We start from the raw sequence: 19,844 nt of genomic DNA on the forward strand, positions 1-19,844 counted from the left end.
AGGACTTACCTTTTCTTTCCCACTTCTCAATTGATCAGAACAATGTTTTCTTGTTATCTTTGAAGGCGGCACGGTAGCACAGTGGTTAGCACTGCTGCTTCACAGCTCCAGGGACCTGGGTTCGATTCCCGGCTTGGGTCACTGTCTGTGTGGAGTTTGCACATTCTCCTCGTGTCTGCGTGGGTTTCCTCCGGGTGCTCCGGTTTCCTCCCACAGTCCAAAGATGTGCGGGTTAGGTTGATTGGCCATGTTAAAATTGCCCCTTAGTGTCCTGGGATGCGTAGATTAGAGGGATTAGCGGGTAGAATATGTAGGGATATGGGGGTAGGGCCTGGGTGGGATGGTGGTCGGTGCAGACTCGATGGGCCGAATGGCCTCTTTCTGCACTGTAGGGTTTCTATGATTCTATGATTCTATGATGAAGGAATTAACTAAGGGCGCAATTCTCCAGCCCTTCCCACTGGTGGGACCGAAAGTTGACCCCCGCCATGGGTTACCCGACGGTGGTACAGGCGAGGAATGCAAATCATCCATGGACTTCAGCAGGACCGGAGGATCCCGCCAGTGGCCAATGATGAGTTACCTCTGCTGTGGGAAACCCTGCCACTGGGGGGTCTGGAGAATTCTGCCCTCAGAGCCTGTACTTAACCATTTACATGCTGATTGCAAATACCGCAGTTCAATAGGCTTTCTTGAATTTAAACACAAAGAGATCAAATGTTTTGAGCTAGAAATCCACCCAGGTAAAGATGTAAAGATAGTAAAAGATAAACACATGTCCTGACCATTGCGCACACTATAGACAAGGAGATTCAGCGATAAAAGGCAAAAATATAGAGTTCAGTGTTTGAGTCCTTCGCTGGAGGCAAATCTTTCCACAGTGGTCTTAAAATTCAAATGGGGCTCAGGCCAATGTAAACTGCGATTTCTGGAACCGATCTCTTAAACTGTAATCCCATTTTATCCAAAAGTTGATGATATTGCACCTGAGGTTCCTTTTGATTGAAATTCTCTATCTCTGTGATGGATTTCACAATGTAACAGACATAGGGCTCTGAACTTGATTTCTACTAGATTGACCAAAAGCAATCAGGGTGTTGTCATAAAAGACATTTCAAAACAGTTATTCTGGTTACATGACCTCTCTCCCTGTAATGATTTTGGAAGGTAATTGATTATATCGTGTCTGTACAGACCTTGGTTGCTGTGTTATAGCCCAGATGATTCATTTTCTTAGTGTCCCAGCCATCACTTCTGAATGGACCATTCTTCCATAGGAAGAACACTTTATATATAACCATTGTCCTGAGAGACTTTCTGTCTCTGTCTGAAAGGTAGTTTTATAGAAATGCAAATAGTGAGAGCCAGTTACAAGCTCCAGTTCATCTTTGAAGTACTTCTTGACATCAGGAAGTGTGAAATTTCATAGGAGGCATGCTTTGGCACCATAATTGTAATTCACATTGGAAACTTCCATAAAATGACCATCTTGTAATACCAGTCATGTCAGGTGACCTGTGGTAACCATCTTAAATCCATGTTTGGTTTCTTTAAAAGACATTTTCAAAGAAGTTCAATATATATATTTGACCAGCCGATGAAATAAAAGATTACTATTAGACATGCACGCATCATATCGTCATAACAGGTAGATCTGGATAATAAAGAAAGACCTTAATGGTCAGCAATGTATTAGGAAGGGCGTGAGGATCATTATGACTTTATGGTAATTTAAGACAGTTTGAGAAAATATCATCAGTATCCTCTCAGTATAAAGAGAGGATACTGATGCCGACCTTGAGATTAAGATGCAATAGACAGAGTGTCTAATAAAAGGAAAGTGAGTTCCGGATGAGGACATGATTGCTTTTATTCAAGAGCGATAGAGAGTAAGGAGTGAATGCATTGAAGGTGAGAGATCTTCTGGCATCTGGTACATATTGTAGTGCTCTAACAGAAGATGAGATCATTCACAGTAAAGACAGGGAGACTGGCTTGTTTAAACAATTGCTACAAAAAGAGCCGAATGCTCAGAAGTCAGACATCTCAGGAGGTGTTGAGTTTGCAGATTTGCGACCTGCAAAGAGATGGTGATTGAACAACATTGTATGCTGTGACAAACAGAGGCATTAGGGCAGTGGCTGTTTCAACACAACAGCTAAAGCAGGCACTTGCCGAGTGCAAGAACGAGAACAAGAATCTCAGATTAAACCTGGAAGAGGGTGAGGATGCCCTTCGAAAAGTCATTAACTGGTATCACTGAGAGGCAAGTCACTCTCGGTGCCTACTGTAAATGTACAAACTAGAGGAAAGTTAGCAGGTTGTGATTGCTGCTATTATAAAGTGGAGGGGGGGAGGGGAGGGGGTGGTGGGGAGGAGACCCCTGATGTACAACAGAACAAGCTCGGTGCTTGTGCATCTGAAGGGGAGGAAGTTAGCCATTATGCTTGACAGTGAATGGCATAGTACCATGGTCTGTTGATGTCATGGTTACATATCCCCCACATCTCTCTGAAGATGAATTAGGATGATTTCTTGTTGCTGGAGTAACAAGAATGATTATTCAATATCCAAATAGTTAACTGATGGACAAAGAGGAGTAAACTGTTCATTCATCGAAGGTGTGCTGGAAAGAGCAGCACTGATTGTACTCTTTGGGCCTGATTTTACCATTTTCATTCCAAGTGTTGAATCTGGCCACAATTCAGATCCAATTTGGAAATCTGCTTTCAGGAGCCTCGATATGCGCTCAGCCTGAAAAAAAAATCATGCCCGAAATGATCGGCGCTCTGAACTGCGCTTGCGCAGTTAGAAAAATAATTTGAAAATCGCACCGCTGTCACATCGCTCCCGGGTCGCAAAAATTGGATAAAGCGGCCCGGGAGCGATGGTCCCCACAGACATCGTCCCACTCCCACAACATAACTGTCCTCCTTATCCACCCACCCCCTCTGCTACCCAGACCGATCGTGACCCTCTGCCCCCTTTCCACCCCACTGATCGCCCGCAGAGTGACAGCAGACCCCCTTGCTCCTGTCCCCCCTCTCCCAACAGATAATGATCTGCCCTCCTGCCCCCCTCCACCAGACAACAATCGGGCCTCCCTCCTCCCCCCACCCTACCCCCCCACCAGATATACATCTGACCCGCCTCCTCCCTCCCTCCCATCCGCCTGCGATACATCTGACCCGCCTCCTCCTCCTTCCCCCCCACCAGACAATGATCGGGCCCGCCTCCCTCCCCCCCCCCCTCCACCAGACAACAATCAGCCCCCACCCCAAGACAACGATTGGGTCTCCCTCCTCCCTCGTACCCGTCCACCAGGGATACATCTGACCCGTCTCTCCCCCCCCGCCCCACCAGAAAATGATCGGGCCTCCCTTCTCCCGCCCCACCCCACCAGAGAATGATCCATCCCCCCTCCCCCTCCGATCTGAGTCAGAGAGCCGTTGGAAGCTCTGAACTTACCTCTTCAGAAGCTGGAGCGTCCGAAACAGACCTTTGCCGAGCGTGTCTGTTTTGCGCTGAATCTGGACGCGCGAACACAGTGGTAAAGGGGGAAATGCTGATAAAGTTGGGCGGGCAGTTCATTAATTCAATTGAAATGCATGCATTAAAATCACCATTGCGCCTGTTTCGGGCGCAAATCGGATCACGGCCATTTTCGGGCCTCGGTAAAGTAGGCATCTGCGCGGACACAGGCGCAGATCGCGGTAATGACCTCATGCCCGACTTCACCACGTTTTCGCGCCCGTCAAAAATCGGGCTCTTTGTTTCACATTATGATCGATACTAAGCTCAAGATTATATTTCCATTCCTACATTATTTCCATTTTCTAAGAATGGTTTACAAAAATCATCCTTTATAGATTTTTTAGTCAATCAGTCATAAATCAAGGTCACACATAGTTCTACGTTTTTGCTTTTTGAATACAAATTTCTAGATTCAATCCATTTTCTACCCTGTTTATCTGTAATGGGTTCCTATGGTTAATTTTCATCCCGTCATGTTTCTCATCATTACCAAAAGATTTCCAAATGTTCTGCATGTGGACTGGATTTGGCTGTTAGGCTACAACACCCATCTGTGGAGGTCCATCACAGTTAAGCTACAATTCCTCCCATATGACGTCTAATTAGTGTCTGTAACAATTTTGAAATGCAAAGACACAAGTGATTAATGGAATGACTTTGAATAATTGCACAAACCTCATTTGCAGCTCTGATGGCAACCCATGCCAGAATTTTATACATTGAAGGCTGCTTCAAAACATGTTGCAGGATTTCTATCAGTCGTCCTTGGCCAGTAATCTGGTTAATAAACAAAGTTATTGACACTTAATAAACTGTTTACTTAGGTTTGTCAAAATATGCATCCCCAAACATAAGAAACATAAGAAATAGGAGCAGGAGTAGGCCATCTAGCCCCTTGAGCCTGCCCCGCAAACACAGAACAAAAGAATTTTTGAATCTGTAAAAAAAAAGGTTTAACCCAACGATTGTGATGAATGGTTCATAAATTGTTGTAAGGGTGTTGATAGTGAATTTGATTGGCACACTCTTCTTTCACTTCTGGGTCCTAATATATTTATCCTATTTTGGCAGAATGAAAGTCTCCTATTTGCTGATTTGTGATGCTAGTGTGCCTTTAAGAAAAGTATTGTTAATTATGTTGTCCGCAGTTATAAGCAGGCTCTCCAGCTGTCTGCTTAGAAGTCCTTTTATTGCTGCTTAAATGGTTTAACTGGGATTTTGTTTATTTTTACTCTAGGTACTTTCTGGGATTTTTATGACCCTGAATTGTTGGAGAAAGAATGATGGGTAGGTCAGTTTGGACAGTTTTTTAAAAAAAATTATTTTCAGTTCTGGGCTGCTGTTTTAGTTAGAAGGTGTTTCACTTCAGGCTGGATGCAGTGTTCTCTCTCTCTCCCTGGTATTGTAAATTCTGCTGGCTAGCTGGAAGCCTTCCTGGAGTGAAAGTTCTGCTGTTGGTGGTTTGCTAGCGAGTAACAACAGTGTCTCTGTCTCTTGAAGTGATTTGCTGGAAGTTACAAGGCTGGGAAGTCAGAAGTTTCAGCATCAGATGAGCATCCTTATTTTCTGTGTTAAACCTGTGGCAGGTGTATGTTTATGGGGAAGTTTGTTTGGCTGGAACATTTCATATAGTTGTTAAGGTTTATACAGTATCATGGATTTTTTTTTCTTGTTTGTGATTCCTAAAAGTAATTGCTATATGTTAACTGTATTCTGTACCAAACTTAGTTTGATTAAAGCTCCCTAGTGGGTTATTTTAATCATACTTGAAGTGAAACATCTCATGCTTACCCTGTGTGTGCAACATTTTCTTTTATTTCAGTTTTTAAGCATTCAGAGTCCCCTGCTTCTCTTTTAGGAAAGTAGAAAAAGCACCATGCTACAAAGGGATTTATTTCAGAGTCCTTAAAGTCAGATGGGACTGGCAGAACAGAGCTTACTTTGTCTTGTACCTGATCAGGGAATGCTTATTACTTGCAGTATGCACCATGAATGGGAAACTGTTTAGTCCTCACCAAGCATAGGAAAAACACACAATGGCTGTGATTACACTGACATAATCATGGATATTTTGCTGCTTTAGATATCTTTACATGATCACATCACTGAATTCAGGTTTCCTTGATCATCTTGGCAGTGCAAACCACACACCGCTTAAATCTGCATTATTTCCAAATTCACAGCAGAAACAATTGCAAAGAAGATGCGGTGAGATAAAAGGGTAAGCAAATTGACTAACTGATTATAGACTTGTTTAAAATGTGTTCCTTCACTTTTATTACTGATCCCTGTTCTTGTCTCCTTCCAAAACAGAAACCTCCTCTTTGGAACCCTGAACCTCGGACCCTCCCTCAGATAAACTTCAGACAGCAGATGGCTTTCCTCATGAACCTTTGACTCTATGCTATCACAACAGCAGAGATTGTAGTAATCGTGACACAAGCCAGGAAGTGTGGTAGAGGACAGCAACCCTCGTGGCAGACCCTCTTCCATGTCACACCAGATCAATGAAGACTTGAATAAGGAGCTATCTATCCGACCAACAACTATGTCTCCAAGGATGTCATTTGGGCATTTGTGCAGTTTTACTATGATGATTTGTAAATCAACCCCATTGCCACAACTGCTCTATCTGTGCTAATTCAAGCAACAAGAACACTTAATTGTTACAATTCTAGATCCTTCCAGACTGCAACAGGGAATCGTACAACATTAATCAAGTGACAGGCATCCTTTATAGAGCAACACCATTCCTGTAGCTTAGAATAATTCCCAGGCAGCAGGGGCCCAGAGGCAGGAACTCCCTTCGGTGCATTGTGGCACATACCAAAGGTGCCAGCATATCACACCTGTTTCTATTCATTCCAACAGGTATCACTAAAACAGTTCTCAATGACCCAGCAAGGACTTGCACGGTTACCTTTGTAAAGAAGCCTAAGCCTGCTAAATGGTTTATTTCCTCATTTAACATAATGTTCATAAAAAGCAAATTACAAGAGAAAGTTACAAAAGTCTGAGGTCACGTACCAACCGACTCAAGAACACCTTCTTCCCTGCTGCCATCAGACTTTTGAATGGACTTACCTTGCATTAAGATGATCTTTCTCTACACCCTAGCTATGACTGTAACACTACATTCTGCACTCTCTCCTTTCCTTCTCTATGAACGATATGTTTTGTCTGTATAGCGCGCAAGGAACAATACTTTTCACTGTATACTGATAAGAAATCAAATCAAATATCCAAAGTATTTGAAAACAACATTTACATTAATGCGGACTTATGAAGTTGAAGGTTGTGTGTGAGAAGATAAGGCTGCCAGTTAAGCAGTGCATAGTAATTGTGATGGGACAGATGAAATAGACAATGTGATGATGTTTGAGTTGATGAAGAGATTTTGGGGATGTGTGCTAAGGGATTTGTAAACACTTATTCAGAGTGTAGTGTGAGGAGTTGGTAACGTATGTGTTACTTTAAGGGGTTGAAGACCAAGATCAGTTGATACCTCACCAGCATTAACCTGGATAAGGTTCATATTTACGAAGTATAACTCAAATACAGTGACGTTACACTGCAGGCTTGTAATTATCACTCTATTCTCACCTTTTTCTTAAGTTGTTTTGGAACTAAAATTAGTCCTGATTTCACTGACAGTTTGTTGTCTGATGCCATTTCAAGTTTAAAGTTACTATTTGCTTCTTTTTCATCCTCCTCATCAAGATGGAAGTATAACAAAACCAGTTCCAAGTATGCTTGCCTGATCAACCTACAAGATAAAATAAAAGAATCACCCTGTTTGTGTTACTCATCATTCATTTAAAACCAATGGCTGAATTTTCTTCCTGGTGGCAGGCTAGTGGTGGGACTTGGCCACTAACATACATATGAATGCAGGTAACACCATTCCACATTAGAAATCATAGAAACCCTACAGTACAGAAAGAGGCCATTCGGCCCATCGAGTCTGCACCGACCACAATCCCACCCAGGACCTACCCCCATATCCCTACATATTTTACCCACTAATCCCTCTAAATCTACGCATCCCAGGACACTAAGGGGCAATTTTAGCATGGCCAATCAACCTAACTCGCACATCTTTGGACTGTGGGAGGAAACCGGAGCACCCGGAGGAAACCCACGCAGACACGAGGAGAATGTGCAAACTCCACACAGACAGTGAGCCAAGCTGGGAATCGAACCCAGGTCCCTGGAGCTGTGAAGCAGCAGTGCTAACCACTGTGCTACCGTGCCGCCCCATTGGCTTACTGCTACTGGGGAGGAGGGAAATGCAGCAGAGTGGCAGCCTTCAAAAGGCAACACATAGTTAAGAGAAGATGCAGTTTTTCAGCAAAAGAACAAAGACATGAATGCAGCAATTTACTTTAAAGACGTTAAATCTTACGGGATCCAGGGTGAGGTTTATAAATGGATACAAAATTGGCTTCTTGACAGAAGCCAGAGGGTGGTTGTAGAGAGTTGTTTTTCAAACTGGAGGCCTGTGACCAGCGGTGTGCCTCAGGGATCAGTGCTGGGTCCACTGTTATTTGTCATTTATATTAATGATTTGGATGAGAATATAGGAGGCATGGTTAGTAAGTTTGCAGATGACACTAAGATTGGTGGCATCGTGGACAGTGAAGAAAGTTATCTCCGATTGCAACGGGATCTTGATCATTTGGGCCAGTGGGCTTACGAATGGCAGAGGGAGTTTAATTTAGACAAATGTGAGGTGATGCATTTTGGTAGATTGAACCAGGGCAGGACTTACTCAGTTAATGGCAGAGCGTTGGGGAGAGTTACAGAACAAAGAGATCTAGGGGTACATGTTCATAGCTCCTTGAAAGTGGAGTCACAGGTGGACAGAGTGGTGAAGAAGGCATTCGGCATGCTTGGTTTCATCGGTCAGAACATTGAATACAGGAGTTGAATGTCTTGTTGAAGTTGTACAAGACATTGGTAAGGCCACACTTGGAATACTGTGTGCAATTCTGGTCACCCTATTATAGAAAGGATATTATTAAACTAGAAAGAGTGCAGAAAAGATTTACTAGGATGCTACCGGGACTTGGTGGATTGAGTTATAAGGAGAGGCTGAATAGACTGGGACTTTTTTCTCTGGAGTGTAGGAGGCTGAGGGGTGATCTTATAGAGGTCTATAAAATAATGAGGGGCATAGATCAGCGAGATAGTCAATATATTTTCACAAAGGTAGGGGAGTCTAAAACTAGAGGGCATAGGTTTGTGGTGAGAGGGGAGAGATACAAAAGTGTCCATCGGGGCAATTTTTTCACAGAGGGTGGTGAGTGCCTGGAACAAGCTGCCAGAGGTAGTAGTAGAGGCGGGTACAATTTTGTCTTTTAAAAAGCATTTAGATAGTTACATGGGTACGATGGGTATAGAGGGATATGGGCCAAATGCGGGCAATTGGGATTAGTTTAGGGGGTTTAAAAAAAAGGGCGGCAAGGACAAGTTGGGCCGAAGGGCCTGTTTCCATGCTGTAAACCTCTATGACTCTATAAATGCTATCTGAAGTCTGATGTCTCAAGGAGGCCAACAATAGAAACGGCTCCTGGGCAGGATTTTCTGCCACGCTCACCCCGAAACAGGAAAGTCCTGCCCGTGGTCAACAGATCTTCCCATGCTCCACTCCTTGCCCACTCCAATTGCCCTAGTGGGCGGAGCAGGAAAATACACCCTCTCGAGTCTCCGATGCATTTGCGGAGCCTGTTGGCTGAATTAAAGATTAAATAAGATTGATTATGAGGAGCACAAACCAGGAGTCAATGCAAGAAAGTAGTTCCTTAATATGGAGAGGATCTTATAGCAAGTTCCAGTATTTGATAGATAAGTTCCAAGGGTGTTGCCAACCTCTTATTTCATGATGCAATGCTGTATGATAAGTTATATATGATTTTATATGTGTATGTTTTTATATATGTTTTAAATGCAATGATTGATGATAGGGATCTGTTCTTAGATAGTAAATGGCCATTAAATTGACCAGTATTGTAAAAGTTGAGAAATCTTCAGATGCATTAGAGTACCTTATCCACTGGGCAAAGTGTTCCTCTGCATTGAACAATGTTGATATTTAAATATGACTGTGACAATCATTGTCTGATACCAGTTCCAGATATACTCATTCAATAGAATCTCATTATGAATCCTTGGCTGAACCCCAAATGCCACTAATCAACAGCAGGGGCTTTTGATTCAGCCTTCAAAGGCACCATTAATTTCATTATTTTGACAGTTTATGATTACTGAAGAGGATGCTTTATGAAATGTTTTAGAATGACTAATTGTTTAACTTGACAGTTTTATGAGCATCTCAAAGATTTCCCAACGTTATGTTCAGACTCAGAACATTACGGATACTGGGTTAGTGGCCTGGAATGAAATCGTGATATGGAGTTGGCATGGTGGGGTGAGGGCAAATATGGGGAAATGGGGTAATGGAACGGTTGAGGGGGCTATGAGAGCTTGGCATTACAGAGGGGTGATGGAATATAGGTAGCATGGAGAGTGTGGGCAGCTGAGGAGGATGTGGTGGTATGGGGGTATAGAGGGTACGGGTGGATATGAGTGCATGATGAGCCATGGAGTGTGAGCAGCCATTGAGGGTGAAGAAGGTGAGGGGTGTGAAGGGGGTATGGGGATGAGGGCAAAGAGGCTCACATGTATCTATAAAACTGAGTCTACGTCCCAGCAAATTGATGCAGGCCTTCTAGTCTGCCCACTTTTCCATCCATCCACCCCCATTTCCACTCTGGGGTTGCTTCCAGAGATGGTGGGCTTGACTCCAACCCATGTTTGCTAATGCACCATAAAGATAGCATGAGCAGGCAATGCCAGGCAAGAGGCAGGATCACAATTTTGGAAAAAGACCCAGCTCGCAATTCCCACCCTGAAGGTGAAAATCCAGCCCCAATAGTGCTGTTGGGAAGAGAACTGCAGAATCTCCTGTGCCAGTGAAGGAACAGCTAACTAATCCCAAGTTAGGATGGGATGAGGCTTGGAGGGGCAAGTGGTGGCAGTGTTTCCATGTGTCTGCAGCCCTTGTACTTAAAAGCAGTAGAGATCACAGGTTTGGGTGATGCTGTTGAAGAAACCTTAGTGAGTTATGCAATGAATGTTGCACATTTGTTGCCACTATGCATCAGTGGCCTCGCTGTTTGATCTGTTTTTTATTATTTAACAAGTTGATAGACAGCACCTCCATCTTGAGTTCCTTGACCCTCACTTACCATCTGTAGAGGGGGGTTTTCCTCTTAAGGCGATGTACAGCTACTAAAGCAAACACAGACACTAACAGAATGCAGTGTACTGAAGACGTGACTTTATTTAACCAAATGATCAAATGGGAGAATGATATGAGGAAGCTCTGCACTCAAGGTATAGAATGTGGGCAGCCGGATATCAGTCTGAAGAACAATGCCCCTGTGAAAGCAATTATACATTCCCAAAATCATATTGCCCATCTTTCCAGTGGGCATTATCCAGTAAACATTAATATAAATCAGTCAATAATCATCCTGTCATTAACTCCAGCCAATAACAACACACACTCTGACCTCATGGGATTTCATTTGTCCTTAATTATGGACATTGCCTCCCCACTGTTGCCCAGCAATATGGGACCTGGACAGTGAAATGAGGGAATGATTCCCATCGAATTGAACCCATGTGACTCTTGTCCGACCCTGAGAAGTCTCTTATGTCTACTCACCATCTGCGTCATCAATTCGAAGTTGTGTGCCTCTATTCAGCAGCTGGCATTGGCAGCCATCTTGTTCCCAACCACTGCTGATAACTGCTCTACAGGGGACCTATTGTTTCTTACCTCTCCCACCAGGGCCTGCTGTGTTTTGCCAGTGACTGAAGTTGCACAAAATGTCACTAAAAGCAAAAAACATCCATCTTATAAATTCAAAATACATGTTTTCAACCGTGAATGAGGGATCCGTCCTGGAAGCCCAAAGCAAATGTTAGGGTTTGCTTGTCATGAACCCCGCATGGTGGTTTCCCCATTTGTCGCTAGGTTAATATCAGCAGTGGTGAAATGAGCGGTGGAATTTTCCCATCCTGGAATTAAGTCCTGTGATGGGGCAGAACGTGGAATGTTTGCCACTGAGGAAACATGCTAAATGCCTCGGGTGTCCCTGGCAGGACACGTCTGATGGTGCATGGCGCATGATCCACCATCCTAACAGGACACTATATTGAACAGGTGCCCAACATCACTGACCCACTACTGAAGAAGGAAGGTGGATCGCCTGAAAATGAAGATGGATCTCGGGGAGCACTCTGAGGGCAAAGGATTCTGCCCAGGACACAGAGAGCCGCTCAATAAAAACACAAACATAAACACAGAAACATAGAAAAACTACAGCACAAAACAGGCCCTTCGGCCCCACAAGTTGCGCCGAACATATCCCTACCTTTCAGGCCTACCTATAACCCTCCATCCTATTAAGTCCCATGTACTCATCCAGGAGTCTCTTAAAAGACCCTATTGAGTTTGCCTCCACCACCACTGTCGGCAGCCGATTCCACTCGCCCACCATCCTCTGTGTGAAAAACTTCCCCCTAACATTTCCCCTGTACCTACCACCCAGCACCTTAAACCTGTGTCCTCTCGTAGCAGCCATTTCCACCCTGGGAAAAAGCCTCTGAGAGTCCACCCGATCTATGCCTCTCAACATCTTATATACCTCTATTAGGTCTCCTCTCCTCTCCAAGGAGAAAAGACCGAGCTCCCTCAGCCTATCCTCATAAGGCATGCCACTCAATCCATCCAGGCAACATCCTTGTAAATCTCCTCTGCACCCTTTCAATCTTTTCCACATCCTTCCTATAATGAGGCGACCAGAACTGAGCACAGTACTCCAAGTGGGGTCTGACAAGGGTCTTATATAGCTGCATCGTTATCCCCGGACTCCGAAACTCAATCCCTCGATTGATAAAGGCCAGCACACCATACACCTTCTTAACCACCTCCTCCATCTGCGGGGCCGATTTTAGAGTCCTATGGACCCGGACCCCAAGGTCCTTCTGATCCTCTACCGTACTAAGAGTCTTTCCCTTTATATTGTACTCCTTCATCCCATTTGACCTGCCAAAATAGACCACTACGCATTTATCTGGGTTGAAGTCCATCTGCCACCTCTCCGCCCAGTCTTGCATCCTATCTATGTCCCTCTGTAACTTCTGACATCCCTCCAGACTATCCACAGAACATCACAACAACTCTGCTATTATTGCAACTCTCCAGGATCTGTTTCCCTATCTGCTCCTCCACCTCCCTGTTACTATTGGGCGGCCTATAGAAAACTCCCAGCAAAGTGATCGACCCCTTCCCACTCAACTTCCACCCACAGGGACTCTGTAGACAATCCCACCAAAGCATACACCTTCTCTACAGCTGTGACACTATTCCTGATCAGCAGTGCCACTCCACCCCCTCTCCTGCCTCCCTCCCTGTCCTTCCTGAAACATCTGAATCCCGGCACCTGGAGTATCCAGTCCTGTCCCTGAGACATCCAAGTCACCGTAATGGCCACCACATCACACTTCCAGGCATCGATCCACGCTCTGAGCTCATCCCCTTTATTCACTATACTCCTGGCATTAAAGTAAACACATCTCAATCCTTTGGTCTGAGCTCTCCCCTTCTCTATCCCCCGTCCATCCTCCCTCTTGCACTCTGTTTGCGAGCTAACTTCCTCGCTCCCAGTCACCTCGTCTCGATCCCCTCCCCCCAACCTATCTAGTTTAAACTCTCCCCAGTAGCCTTAGCCAACCTTCCCGCCAGGATATTGGTCCCCCTGGGATTCAAGTGCCACCCGTTTTTTATGTACAGGTCACACCTGCCCCTAAAGAGGTCCCAATGGTCCAGCAACCTGAATCCCTGCCCCCTGCACCAGTCCCTCAGCCACATATTCATCCTCCACCTCACTCCATTCCTGCCCTCACCTTCCCGTGGCACAGGCAGCAATCCTGAGATTACTACCTTTGCTTTCCTCCTTCTCAGCTGTCTCCCTAATTCCCTCTACTCTCTTTTCATGACCCCTTCCCCCTTCCTTCCCACATCAGCGGTACCAATATGTACCGCTACCTCCGGCTTCTCTCCCTCCCACCTCAGGGTTTCTGGGACTCGACCGGCGACATCCTGGATCCCGGACACAAAATGTTCATCGGTATTTGAGAAGAAGCTAAATTAATGAACGTCAGAATGCTCTATATTTCCAGCATTTTTGGGCTGCAGTATTTACAGCTGCACTTCCCATCTCTACAAAGAAAGATGCTGTTGTCACAATTGACATCTTGCTCTTTCCCATTAAGGTTATCAGATTTTTTAAAAATAGAAATAAATGGAAATATTCAACAGTTCAGCAAAGTGAATGGCTGGAATTTTCCAGCTGTTCCTGTCCCGCCGCTGCTGCGAGTGAGGATGGAGAATTTGACGCTCAGCCCAATCTCCGTTCACTGCGATGGGACCAGGGAATCCTGTCGACGTGAACTCCAGAAAATTCCACCCAACCTTTCAGTTCCGTGACCCGACAGCAGAACTCAACCTCTTAATATACCTGGATAGATATTCAGATTTGGGATGCTAAAATGAAATACACATCTGATGATCTGAAATGTTAACTCTGCTTCTCTCCCCACAGATGCTGTCTGGGTTGGTCAGCATTTCCTGCACTCTCTGTTTTTATCTCAAATTCCCAACAAGGGTTGTATTTTGCTCTTGTTTAAACTTACCACAGATTTTGCTCAGAAAAGTAAGTGACGTTGATGGCTTCCATCAAAAGATTCGCAGCTTCAAGGGTTTTCTCATTATGTACTTCGGTCATCTGACGCAGAATCTTTCCTAAAAGATCAGGTAAGTTGTACTGATTCAATATTGGTTTGCATTATGAAGGAGCACAACACAGTAAAACCTCTGATTTAAAAGCAGAAAATGTTGAAAATATTTGGCAGTTCTGGCAGCATTTGTGAAGAGAAACTGAGGGTGGGATTCTCCTGCTGTGCCCCCTCCAAGACCGGAAATTCCCACTCAAGTTCAACGGACCTTTCAATGGATTTCTGTCGCGCTCGCTATCGCTAAAATTTCCACATGAGAGGGGAGAATTTTCGGCCTTAGTTAATGGCTCAGGTCTGTGATCTTTCATCAGAACTGGGAAAAGATGGACATTTAATAGGTTTGGAGCAAGTGAAAAATCTGTGTTAAGGTGGAAGGTAGGGGGCGATTAAAGACCAGTTGGAGGGGAATTGGACAAGAAACAAATGTGAGCAGAGGTGTGAATGACAAGGTAACCGTTGTCCAAATGCAGTGGAAATAAGAGAAAAGAGAAGCAATGGAAAAAAACAAAAACAAAAACAATTGGAGGCAGAGTTTATTTTCTATCATTGTTGAATTCAACGCTAAATCAAGAAGGCTCCAAAGATAATCTACAGTTCCTGAAGCTTTGCACTAAGCTTGAATGGAATCCTGGAGAAGGCCAAGGACTGAGAAAGGACATGGTGGGGAATGAAAATGACGAGTGAAAGTAAACTCAGTGTGTTGATTGAAGGTGTTCTGCAGAGCAAGGACCCAGGCTTCATTTGGCCTCTGCAATGTGGAGAAGACCACAATCTGAGCAGCAAATGCAACAGACTGGATTGAAAGAATGCGAGTAAATCACTCTTTCCTATAAGTGCAGTTCTTGTGGCCTTCAACCGTGAGAAAGGAGGAAGTAAAAGGACAGGTGTTGCATCTCCTGTGCTTGCACAAGAAGGTTGGCTAAGGCTACTGGGGAGACTTTAAACTAGAAAGGTTGGGGGGAGGGAATCGTGATGAGGTGACTGTGAGCGAGGAGGTTAGCCCGCAAATAGAGAAGGATTGTAGACAATGTAAGAGGGAGAATAGACGGGTGATGGAAAAGGGGGAGAGCTCAGATCAAAGGTTTGAGATGTGTCTATTTTAACGCCAGGAGTGTAGTGAATAAAGTGGATGAGCTTAGAGTGTGGATCGATGCTTGGAAGTGTGATGTGGTGGCCATTACGGAGACTTGGGGACAGGGACAGGACTGGATACTTCAGGTGCCGGGATTCAGATGTTTCAGAAAGGACAGAGAGGGAGGCAAGAGAGGGGGGGGGAGTGGCACTGCTGATCAGGGATAGTGTCACAGCTGTAGAGAAGGTAGAAGCCATGGAGGGATTGTCTACAGAGTCTCTGTAGGTGGAAGTTCGGAGCGAGAAGGGGTCGATAACTTTGCTGGGTGTTTTCTACAGGCCGCCCAATAGTAACAGGGATGTTGAGGAGCAGATAGGGAAACAGATCCTGGAGAGATGTAGTAATAACAGGGTTGTCGTGATGGGAGACTTTAATTTCCCAAACATCAATTGGAATATCCCTAGGGTAAGGAGTTTGGATGGGGAGGAGTTTTTTAGGTGTGTTCAGGAGGGTTTCCTGACACAGCATGTGGATAAGCCTACAAGACGAGGCGCTGTACTCGATCTGGTATTGGCTAATGAGCCTGGACAGGTGTCGGATCTCTCAGTGGGGGAGCATCCTGGGGATAGTGATCATAACTCTATCTCCTTTACGCTAGCATTGGAAAGAGATAGGATCAGGCAAGCTAGGAAAGTGTTTATCTGGAGTAAGGGGAAATATGAAGCCATCAGGCAGGAGATTAGAGGTGTAAATTGGAAGGAGGTATTCTCGAGGAAAAGTACCGAAGTAAGGTGGCAGATTTTCAAGGAATGTTTGTCTGGAGTTCTGCATGACAATGTTCCGATGAGACAGGGAGGTTTTGGTAGGTTACGGGAACCGTGGTGCACGAAAGCTGCGCTGAACCTAGTCAAAAAGAAAAGGAAAGCATACAAAAGGTTCAGAGAGCTAGGCGATGATTGAGATCTAGATGAGTGTACGGCTTGTAGGAAGGGACTTAAGAAAGAAATTAGGAGAGCCAGAAGGCCTTGGCAGGTAAGATTAAGGAGAACCCTAAGGCGTTCTATAAATATGTGAAGAGTAAAAGGATGAGATGTGAAGGAATAGGACCCATAAAATGTGAAGGTGAGAAAGTCTGTACAGAACCGGAAGAAATAGCAGAGGTGCTTAATGAATATTTTACCTCGCTATTCACGGTGGAAAAAGACCTGGGTAGTTGTACTACAGGATTGAGGCAGACTGAAAAGATTGAGTATGTGGACATTAAGAAAGAGGATGTGTTGGAAATTTTGAATAGCATCAAGATAGATAATTCGCCGGGACCGGATGGGGTGTACCCCAGGTTACTGTGGGAGACGAGGGAAGAGATTGCAGAGCCTCTGGCGATGATCTTTCCATCATCGATGGAGACGGGAGAGGTTCCGGAGGATTGGAGGATTGCGGATGTGGTTCCTATATTCAAGAAAGGGAATAGGGATAGCCCAGGAAATTACCGACCAGTGAGTCTAACCTCATTGGTTGGTAAGTTGATGGAGAAGATCCTGAGGGACAGGATTTATGAACATTTAGAGAAGTTTAGTATGCTTAAAAGTAGTCAGCACGGCTTTGTCAAAGGCAAATCGTGCCTTACGAGCCTGGTGGAGTTCTTTGAAAATGTGACTTAACACATTGATGAAGGAAAAGCGGTAGATGTGGTTTACATGGACTTGAGCAAGGCGTTCGATAATGTCCCCCATGCAAGACTTCTCGAAAAAGTGAGAGGGCATGGGATCCAAGGGGCTGTTGCCTTGTGGATCCAGAACTGGCTTGCCTACAGAAAGAAGTTTAACAACACCAAGTTAAAGTCCAACAGGTTTATTTGGTAGCAAAAGCCACACAAGCTTTCGAAGCTCTAAGCCCCTTCTTCAGGTGAGTGGGAATTCTGTTCACAAACAGAGTTTATAAAGACACAGACTCAATTTACATGAATAATGGTTGGAATCCGAATACTTACAACTAATCAAGTCTTTAAGAAACAAAACAATGGGAGTGGAGAGAGCATCAAGACAGGCTAAAAAGATGTGTATTGTCTCCAGACAGGGCGGCACGGTAGCACAGTGGTTAGCACTGCTGCTTCACAGCTCCAGGGTCCTGGGTTCGATTCCCGGCTCGGGTCACTGTCTGTGTGGAGTTTGCACATTTTCCTCGTGTCTGCGTGGGTTTCCTCCGGGTGCTCCGGTTTCCTCCCACAGTCCAAAGATGTGCGGGTTAGGTTGATTGGCCAGGTTAAAAATTGCCCCTTAGAGTCCTGATGTGTAGGTTAGAGGGATTAGCGGGTAAATATGTGGGGGTAGGGCCTGGGTGGGATTGTGGTCGGTGCAGACTCGATGGGCCGAATGGCCTCCTTCTGCACTGTAGGGTTTCTATAAAAAAAAAGACAGCCAGTGAAACTCTGCAGGTCCACGCAACTGTGGGCATTACAAATAGTGTGACATGAACCCAATATCCCGGTTGAGGCCATCCACGTGTGTGCGGAACTTGGCTATCAGTTTCTGCTCAGCGACTCTGCGCTGTCGTGTGTCGCGAAGGCCGCCTTGGAGAACGCTTACCCGAATATCAGAGGCCGAATGCCCGTGACCGCTGAAGTGCTCCCCAACAGGAAGAGAACAGTCTTGCCTGGTGATTGTCGAGCGGTGTTCATTCATCCGTTGTCGCAGCGTCTGCATAGTTTCCCCAATGTACCATGCCTCGGGACATCCTTTCTTGCAGCGTATCAGGTAGACAACGTTGGCCGAGTTGCAAGAGTATGTACCGTGTACCTGGTGGATGGTGTTCTCACGTGAGATGATGGCATCTGTGTCGATGATCCGGCACGTCTTGCAGAGGTTGCTGTGGCAGGGTTGTGTGGTGTCTTGGTCACTGTTCTCCTGAAGGCTGGGTAGTTTGCTGCGGACAATGGTCTGTTTGAGGTTGTGCGGTTGTTTGAAGGCAAGAAGTGGGGGTGTGGGGATGGCCTTGGCGAGATGTTCGTCTTCATCAATGACATGTTGAAGGCTCCGGAGGAGATGCCGTAGCTTCTCCGCTCTGGGGAAGTACTGGACAACGAAGGGTACTCTGTCCACTGTGTCCCGTGTTTGTCTTCTGAGGAGGTCGGTGCGGTTTTTCGCTGTGGCGCGTTGGAACTGTTGATCAATGAGTCTAGCGCCATATCCTGTTCTTATGAGGGCACCTTTCAGCGTCTGGAGGTGTCTGTTGCGATCCTCCTCATCCGAGCAGATCCTGTGTATACGGAGGGCTTGTCCGTAGGGGATGGCTTCTTTAACGTGTTTAGGGTGGAAGCTGGAGAAGTGGAGCATCGTGAGGTTATCCGTGGGCTTGCGGTACAGTGAGGTGCTGAGGTGACCGTCCTTAATGGAGATGCGCGTGTCCAAGAATGCAACCGATTCCGGAGAGTAGTCTATGGTGAGCCTGATGGTGGGATGGAACTTGTTGATGTCATCATAGAGTTGTTTCAGTGATTGTTCACCATGAGTCCAAAGGAAGAAAATGTCATCGATGTATCTAGTGTATAGCATCGGTTGAAGGTCCCGTGCGGTGAAGAAGTCTTGTTCGAACCTGTGCATGAAGATGTTGGCATATTGAGGTGCAAATTTGGTCCCCATGGCTGTTCCGTGTGTCTGGATGAAGAACTGGTTGTTGAAGGTGAAGATATTGTGGTCCAGGATGAAGTGGATGAGATGTAAAGTTGCATCTGGAAACTGGCAGTTGTTGGCGCTGAGCACTGAGGCCGTTGCAGCAATGCCATCGTCATGGGGGATGCTGGTGTAGAGTGCCGAGACATCCATTGTGACGAGGAGCACTCCTGGTTCAACTGCTCCATGTGTGCCGAGTTTCTGTAGGAAGTCCGTCGTGTCGCGACAAAAGCTGGGGGTTCTTTGTACAATGGGTTTCAGGATGCCCTCGACATAGCCGGAGAGGTTCTCGCATAGGGTCCCATTGCCCGATACGATGGGACGGCCGGGTGTGTTTGCCTTGTGTATCTTCGGGAGGCAGTAGAGATCTCCAACGCGGGGAGTACGTGGGATGAGAGCACGGAGGGTGTTCTGAAGGTCCGGATCAAAGGTCTTGATCAGAGTGTTGAGTTGACGGGTGTGTTCTTTGGTCGGATCTGCAGGTAACTGTCTGTAGTGTTCCTCGTTGTTGAGTTGTCGGTACACTTCTTTGCAGTAATCTGTTCTGTTCAGTATGACGATGGCCCCTCCTTTGTCTGCTGGTTTGATGACAATGTTGCGGTTGGTCTTGAGAGCGTGGATGGCGTTACGTTGTGCTTGGGTGATGTTCGGGGCTGTCTTGTGAGTGCGGCTGATGAATTTGGTGTTGACGCATCTTGCAT

General features: G+C 45.5%; 1 protein-coding gene across 1 annotated transcript in view; it reads right to left on the reverse strand.

Moving 5' to 3' along the window:
• The window catches only part of LOC144507661 (cilia- and flagella-associated protein 54-like), a 191,603-nt gene that overhangs the window by 55,162 nt on the left and 116,597 nt on the right, over positions 1 to 19,844 (reverse strand). The window contains exons 19-21 of the mRNA XM_078234818.1: positions 14,302 to 14,410; positions 7,138 to 7,300; positions 4,210 to 4,311 (exon numbers count right to left, since the gene is read on the reverse strand). Of these exons, the coding sequence (XP_078090944.1) occupies positions 4,210 to 4,311; positions 7,138 to 7,300; positions 14,302 to 14,410 (374 nt within the window). The remainder of the gene's footprint in view (positions 1 to 4,209; positions 4,312 to 7,137; positions 7,301 to 14,301; positions 14,411 to 19,844) is intronic.

The sequence above is a fragment of the Mustelus asterias genome, chromosome 19 (genome assembly GCF_964213995.1).
Source record: "Mustelus asterias chromosome 19, sMusAst1.hap1.1, whole genome shotgun sequence".
Classification (NCBI taxonomy): domain Eukaryota; kingdom Metazoa; phylum Chordata; class Chondrichthyes; order Carcharhiniformes; family Triakidae; genus Mustelus; species Mustelus asterias.